The 8,631-nt window shown below is 31.3% G+C and overlaps 1 protein-coding gene across 5 annotated transcripts in view; it reads right to left on the reverse strand.

Moving 5' to 3' along the window:
* Positions 1-5,519: 5,519 nt before the first annotated feature.
* Positions 5,520-8,631, reverse strand: part of rad50 (DNA repair protein rad50) — a 37,681-nt gene continuing 34,569 nt past the window's right edge. For all 5 annotated transcript variants that reach the window (XM_014435669.3, XM_014435668.3, XM_014435667.3 and 2 more), the window contains 3 exons: positions 6,233-6,458; positions 5,780-5,908; positions 5,520-5,682 (listed from right to left, as the gene is read on the reverse strand). In XM_014435669.3, the coding sequence (XP_014291155.1) occupies positions 5,646-5,682; positions 5,780-5,908; positions 6,233-6,458 (392 nt within the window). In that variant the 3' untranslated portion in view covers positions 5,520-5,645. The remainder of the gene's footprint in view (positions 5,683-5,779; positions 5,909-6,232; positions 6,459-8,631) is intronic.

Genomic DNA, 8,631 nt, shown 5'->3' on the forward strand with positions numbered 1-8,631 from the left:
TTTATTTATATTTAATTTCCTTTCATTTTATTTTTTTGTAATAAAAATAATACAATCCTAGTGCAATGGCTGAAACCACTAGTACGTCCGCCATGCTTGCCTCTCTGAATAACACTGACATGTGGATGGGCCGCTCTTTGTTTGCCGAGCATTTGTACGAGCCTCCGATCCGTGGTTAGCGGCCAACATGTGGATCCACCTAGAGGTGATCCTTAAGAGTTCAAAGGAAATGACAACAGAAAGAAGTTGTAAAGATTTCGAAAAGTATTAGAAGTTTTTGCTCGTGTACAACAAAGCAGAGTACAATCCACAAGATTCGATCGCATTAAGTGTAAATCCTGAGATAACTAACTAATATACTACCACAAAGTAAGTGCGGTAATTAAAGTAATTAATTAGTTGATATATCTGAATAAGCGTATCGAAGTCGTAACCATCTTTTTGTTTAGTTTTTTTTTAGGTCAATGAGATGGATACGACCGATAATACCGCGTGAAAAGTTATGGAAGGATTGAAAGGAAGAGGAGGCAAGGAAGAAAAACAAGACAAAACTTACAGATTCTTTATACCTAAACAGAGTGCTTGACAGATTGCCAACTAAATACTTTCAGTTTAACGAAGCTTGCAAGTAAGTTTCAAAGAAAGGGCTCACAATCGGCTTATTAAATGAACGGATATGCATTGTTCTAATTAAATGGGAAATGCTGTTGGAAGCGGGGGGAGAGGTGTTTTATTTGAGCCCAATGACAAGATTATGCTAAAAGATGTTGAAAAATATGATAGGGCACCTCAAAGTTTTACCTGCAGCAAGAATGGTCTTGCGTAAAACGGTTAAAGTCGACCATAGTAGAGAGAATACTGCTTATCTGTCTTTCTCTAAAATTATAACTACCAGAAATTATGTGTGGGCGGCAGATTCAACAAGGGCTCATCACAGGACAATGAAGATAAATTTCCTCGTTAATTTTCAACCTTTCAGTTCTATAGAATTTCAGGCTATAACCGCCTGCATCTGCTGGACATGTGCTGCACGTGATGTTAATTGTTGGATATAATTAAAATCCAAATGCGAATTGAACAAAGGTGGGAGAAAGGCCCTATATGTAACATTGAATAAGCATAAATATATACAAAGGATTAAAGATATTTTTTTACTCAATTCTACTATCATTAGAAGTGATACTATGATTCCCACTACCTCTAGAATCATTATCATGTTAGAATGAAAGTGAAAGTTGTCTTCCTAAGCTTAGTTTCTCAAGTAAAGTTGAAAAATATACCAGATACTCTACTGACAGCATGAGCGCTTTAGCCATATAAATAGATTTTTAAAGGTAGAGTAGGTAACATTATGTCAAACAATATTAATTGAGTTCTGCGCATGAGCATGGTCAGAGAGGTAAAGGACCAGTACCCTTTCCCCTCAGCTACTCACTGAATAACAATGTCCATTGAGGTGGACCGATGCCTGATCCCTTTTAGACAGAAGCTTCTATCTCATAAAAGCAACTTTGAACCATTGCCCTTCTGTCTTGGAGTAACATACAAGTTGCCGGATGTATCATATCTGTACAATTACAGGAAAAATTTCCAAGTGGGAATGCCATACCCACCCCACTACTGCATATAACCTGTATACCAGGCTAAATGCTAGTACTTGGTTGTCTGTAATCCCTTAAAATCTAAAAGTGAAGTCAGCAACATACCCTATAAGCGTTAGCTTGGTATCTCAACAAATTCATTTAGTTTAACAGGAATGAAGAACATTAATTGGCCCTTAGTGGTATTTTCCGATACTGCCATCCTGAAGTTCTAAAATTTAGGCCAAAACGTTGGAAAAATAAAATAAGTATTACTTATAATTAATGACACTAATAAGTATCATCACCACACCCTATCTCCTAGATTATCTTCTCATCTTAAAAATTAGGGATACAAAATATCTTTAACTGGTTCCACTTAACCAAAGTAATCCTGATAATGAGGTTAGAAGAATAAAGGAATGGATAAAGGTTTGAAAATGTCATAAAATACATAATATAAGAAATAAAACTTTTATTGGGCAGTATTTCAAAATATATTTTTTGTACTTGATATTTTATGGGACAAAATACTTTATGTACTACGCCCTTTAATTCATATACAATAAACCAGAGGCTGATAATAAATGTTAATTTTTATTTGAAAGTTATTTAAACAACAAACTAATTTTAATTCTTATAAAAATAAAATAATCAAAATTTTTGAAATATAAATTTTCATAATTTCTTTCTCATAATTTTTAAATGTAGGTTTTAGTAAAAAAATAAATTACTACTTAATCAGAAAAAAAAAAAAACGCGGAACGGCCTCTCCCCCTTCCAATAATCCACTAGTGTAAGCCAACCAAGTTTACAACCTTCATTGGACCCCTCACCTAAGCTTATAATCCCAAAAGGCAATCCAAGGCATCCTTAACACCCAGCTATACATATAGCATACCTCCTATATGTACGTACCAAATACCCACTAACATCATTACAGGAGGGTATGAAAAAAAAAAATCAGAAAAATACAATTAACTGAAATAAGATACAGCAAAATTAAAAAATAAAAATATTAATAAAATAAATGGGCCTTAATATGAAAATAGCTTCACTGCTGTAAAAGATACTAACAACTATCAGACCATAATTTATTAAGCTACTGTACTATTATAAAAGGTAATATTGTGACAGCACCTACTGTAAAGTGTCACCTTGTAAACATTCTTATACTGTGATACTAGCTTTACTGCTGCAACATGTACTATCCTTGTCAAACTAGACCTATAGCAACAGTACTGCCATAAAACTAAATGCAGTCATTACAGTAACTATTATACAGTTTACAAGGAAGTAGCAGTGACAGTTGCTACCGAGCCTGTTAGGAAAGTAATAACAATTATACTAAAATTTATTCACAGAGCAATTTTTATTTAACTTCTGTCCAGTAATTAAGATATAAGTATTCAAAACACTTTTTATGGATTGAAAAGATAATTGTAATCGGACCAAATATTCAATGCGCAGTTTTCAACAGATCTATCCATTTAATAACTATTCGCTAATGGAGACATGAACTGAGAAATTACTTTAAAATGCTATTGGATAAAGACAATGTAAGAAACGAAAAAAAAGCTATACAGTAAAACCTCTGAATATGGGACAGTCATAGTGAATAAATGTTGTCCATAATGAAGAGGTTTTAAAAAATACACTCAAAATAGTTCTAATCAATAACTTCCTTTTTTGTTGTAATGAAAGTCTTTTACTGGTTGTAGGCATGTTGTCACTTAAAAGATTTGATGGAAACAAAAAGAACAAAATGGAAATGAATATTCAAAACAGGAAATTTTCTTAGAAAATTAGTTTAAATCATGCTAGACTAATGCATGAAAAAATAATTTGAAACAAATCTTATGCTATCCTTATATTTATCTAGAGGTATTAAAACTCTTATTGGGTAATTTTCTTTGTCCACATCCACTATCTAGAAGATCTCCCAAAAAGAAATTTTGAAAGCATTGTTTTCATATATTCTAGTATGTACATTTAAAATTGTCAGACAAATAGAGGTGTCCCATTCAGAATATCACTGCAATAAAATATTAAAATATATGTATATTTAAATACCAAAAAAAGGTAAATAACTAATAATACACATTGTACATAATAAAAACCTGTTACTTTGTATTAGAAACTTATTCAACTGTTTATATAATGTAAAATCTTTGGTAATATGTAAGAATTCGGAACTATTGTCACTTATAAGTCTATATGCAAGATATTTTTTAGTTAGATAAGGAGGTCCATTCTTCAAAGTCTTAACATTTTACATGGAAAAGTTTGAATCTTCTGAATATGAATTTTATGTGTATTAAAGTTGAGGTTTTAATTTAAATAAAATTGGTTCTTGCCTGCATATCTAGTAATTATTGCTGTATGGTTGAAATATGTTGGTCTCAAAGTATGAAGGTCCACTGCATTTATCACCAAGAGGTTTTACAAAAATAGTACTTTATAGAACTCCTACTAAAATAGGTCTGATGAATAGATAGTTCTTCAGCATTCTGCAGTATAAAAAATCTTGTTAGAGAAGATAAGATAGTACTGTAAGGAACTTCTGATGTCAGTAAAGAAATTTGAAAAGAAAATTCTTTCTCCAGAAGCTATCCCAAGCAAGAAATGCAAAAAGTTCCATTTCATACAACCAGCAACTCCAGTAAGTAGAGCTAAACTGGTGATAAGGTAATATTTCTTGACCTGCTAGTAAGTCCATTAAACAACTATATTTTGCAAACATTTAAGAACATAATAAAAGCTAATTAATTATGATTAATAATTATGACAGAATGAGGAGGATGAAAATCGATCTAGTTTAGTCTTGGTATTCTAATTATAATTATCAAAGAATTTCAAATTTTCGACTACCTCACACATAGCAATCCCTTCCTCCACAACTGTGCACAATCAGCGAATATACTTTAAGAAACAAATGATAAGAAAAGAAACATGACTAAGACGCCATCCAGTGGAATATAACCGAGACTTTAAATATCAATAGACCACAAGACAGGAGGCACCTAATCTAAACCCTTTCTGTTTATTTATTTATTTAATGGCCAATTTACATTTTAGAGTACTTTAACATTGAGAGCAGGTCCATAATTTTTTCTTGATTGTTCTGATACTAAGCAATTTTTTGGAGGTTATTTAATGTATGATTCAATAAACTGCTATAGTAGAGATATATATCAGTCAAGAGCCACAACATAATTTTTCCTGAAGAAGAAAATCCAGTCCATAATTTTTCCTATTTGAGCTTTTATTCAGTTTTTATTTTAAAGTAAGATAAAAAATCAACACTGATTTTAAGCAACCCTTACAAATTCAATAAGAAAATACTTGTTAATAAGAATGAAATATGCTAGAGGAACTTCGTTAGAACTTGGAAAAAACATAGCTTTTTTCTTTCACGAGTTTTGAAGTTTTATCACAAAAATTGTTTTGAAAACACTTTTTACTTCTCCATAACCATTGAAATGAATTCAGAGAAAAATTTTATCTGAGGAGTAATTTCATATTTAATGCGCAATTCAAAAAATGAATTTGTTATTTATAAATACCCCGAACACTTAATAAAAAAATGAATTCAAATTTTGGAAAAGTTAGTTTGTGCAGTTTCTTTCTTTTTCTTTTTTTTTGGGGGGGGGGGAGGGTAAATCATATTACAAGAAGGTTTAAGCTTTGTTTTGAGCAATATTTTCATTAAATTTATGTTGTAGTTTTTTTTAATGCTTAGAATATGTTTGACAGAGTCAGTTTTCAGACAGAAAATAGTTCTTATATTTGAAGACAAAAAAAATTTAAAACAATCAAAAGCATTCGCACACAAATTAAGGACAATCATAATAATAATAATTTTTAATATAATATAAAAAATAACTACATATATACACATTCTGATATACAATAATTACAAATCAACAAAGAAACAAATAATTAAAAATTGAGTTTATTATACCATGCAAAATTAGAATAAAATTCTCGAGATTCATTTGACAAATGAATTTAGAAACAAAAATTTAAAATTTTATTCGTTTTTCTCCTGATAGGTTGCTCTGTTTAATGTAAAACAATCTTTGAGACTACTGATTTTCCTCTAAAACAAGTAAATAGCAAGAGATTAATATTAATAGCATATGATTTAGAAGCAATTAATTCATTTTCAAAAAATAATAAAGTAGAATTTGACTTACTCCATATTTCTTGATAGTTCAAAATAATGATCAATCTTTTCTGTTTCAGTTAGTATTCGTAAAAACGCCAAATCATGGGTAATGACAATTAACTGAAAATTTTTTCTAATCGCATGGGTCTCCACTAATCTGAAATGGAAACTTATTATTACTTATTTTTAATAGATTAATTAAAAATAGATGACCAAATAAGTCTTATAATCATAACAGCCCTTGAAGGTTTTAAGGAACAGAAAGGTATATGTTTATGAAATTGGCTCTTATTCAATGTCCTGATATCAATAGAAACCATGTGGGACACACTAGTTCATGAAAAACTTGAAACAGAAAATATTCGGGTTGAAAATTAATCAAACTCATATAAAGATAAGATAGATCCCATTTTGGAAATATGTCCCTAGTCCACTCATGTTGTGATAATATGAAGATAGGATAGAAACATATCAGACTTACTCTTTTAGAGCTATGCTTAATTTCTGAATGTTCTGATGGTCAAGATTGGTAGTAGGTTCATCAAGAGCAAGGACACCACATTTTGAACCAAATGTTTCAGCAAGTGCTATTCTTATAATAAGGGATGCAAGAACTTTCTGACCAGCACTGCAACGACCTCTCATATCAAGTTCCTTTCCATCCTTCATTTGAACAACTCTATAGTTGTATACTTTCTTTTTATCGGCTGTAACAAAAATAAAAAGGTTTTATAATAGAATAGAACTATACTAAAATAGAACCAATAACGATCATTGCAACCTCATCAGATGTGGAACTAAGAGTGAGTGCCTGAGTATGTAGAAATTACCTAAATTAAAAAAAAAAGATGAGGTGTAGATAGTTGACCGTAGATTAATGATTGGAGAAGTTTGTTGGGGGGTGCAGTCACTTTGCTGACCACGTCCCCCGACAAACTTCTGCAATCATTAAAAAAAAAAAAAGCAATAATAATATCCAACTTTGTTCACCCTATAATCTTATGAACTGCCTATCATACATTTGACATCCTACATGACTTATAGAGTGTTAATCCTATTATAATTTTCATTTTGAGTTATTGAGTCTCGAATATGGGTTAAGGAGTTCAATTTTATTTATAAATGCCTTACGGAACAAGATTGACTTCAAAATATTGAGTTTTTCGACCAATGGAATTCGGCTGCATAAAAAAATATTGTCATTTTGTTTAGTAATGTTTTTTACTATTTTTCATGGCAAGAAGTCTAAAATATGATGTTTTTCTTGACTTTCATTGTTATTTTATATTATATATAATATAAAAAAATGAAATTTTAAATAAAACTGATGTTTTTATTCTTGAAAAAATAAAAATTTTATTACACAAAAAATATTATTTATCTCATAATATTTGGTTGGGGAAAAAAAAATCCATTATTTTTTCAGTAGATGGCTGTAGCGAACGATATCTCGTAAAGTATCGATCAAACAATTTCAGATTTATGCTCGTCAAGGTGACATTTCGCACTAAAAAAATTCATTTGCAGTTTTTTGTTTGGTCCGTTCAGTTGTGTTAAAGATGGAAGTCAACAAAGAGAAAATTCGAAACATTTTATAGTTTTTCTTTGATAAAGGCGAAAATGCAAGCCAGGCAACTGAAATTGTGAATGGTGTGTATGGTCCCGATACTATAACAGCTAATTATGCCCAATTTTGGTTTTGTCTATTCCGTTCAGGTATTTTTGATGTTAAAGACGCACCTCACACTGGAAGGCCCGTCGTCGAAAATGTCGATAATATCACAGAAATAATCAAAGTTGACCGGCATATTAGTAGTTATAGCATCGCCCAGGAGCTAAATATCAACCATGAAACAGTTTTAAACCATTTGCACAAAGCTGGGCTCAAAAAGAAGCTTGATGTTTGGGTACCACATCAATTAACACCCAAAAACATGATGGTTCAAATTTCATTCTGCGATACCATGGCCAATGGAATGAAATCGACCTATTTCTTAAGCGGATGATGACTGGGGATGAGAAATGGATCACATAAGATAACGTTGTGCAAAACTGATCGTGGTCAAGCGCCTCAAATGGTGGCCAAACCAGGACTAATGGCCAGGAAGGTTCTGAAAAGTATTTACTGGAAACGAATCATTTATTATGAGTTGCTTCCATATGGCGAAACACTTGATTCGGATCTTTATTGTCAAAAACTGGACCATTTGAAGATAACGATTGACCAGAATTGGCTAACAGAAGTGGTGTCCTGTTCCATCAAGAGAATGGCAGGACAAACATATATAGTGACTACCCAGAAACTCCAGGAGCTTAGTTGGGAAGTTTTGATGCATCCACCATATAGTCCGGACCTGACACCAAGCAATTATCATCTCTTTCTTGCTTCGCAAAACTTTCTTGGTGATAAGAAATTGGTATCAAGAGAAGATTGTGAAAATCGGTTACTAAAATATTCGGCGATTAGGACAAAGACTTCTATTAGAGAGGCATTATGAAGGTACCTTTAAAATGACTACAAATTATAGAAAAAACAGAGTATATTTGACCCAAATTGGACAATCTGAAAATTTTAGATAAAGTCTAGGATTTCACGTAAAAATAATGGATTTATTTTTCCCCAATATAATGATTTATATATCCCCAAAATTGTACCATGTTAAGCTTCAGTTTGATTGTACAGATGGACATTTCAATGATATAAGGGTTTCTAATTCACACACACAATGCTGTTTTCAACTGCAAGAGGTAAGCATTGGTATCCATATATCTTTAATTTTCACCGATTTAAATATTTAAATTGAAACATTACAAAAAATTATTTTGACATTTAAAATCACAAAAATACTTAAATAATGTTTTAATGGATTTAAACATGCT

This window comes from Halyomorpha halys, unplaced genomic scaffold, assembly GCF_000696795.3.
Source record: "Halyomorpha halys isolate HHAL.00 unplaced genomic scaffold, Hhal_1.1 Scaffold1644.1, whole genome shotgun sequence".
NCBI classification, from domain to species: Eukaryota; Metazoa; Arthropoda; class Insecta; order Hemiptera; family Pentatomidae; genus Halyomorpha; species Halyomorpha halys.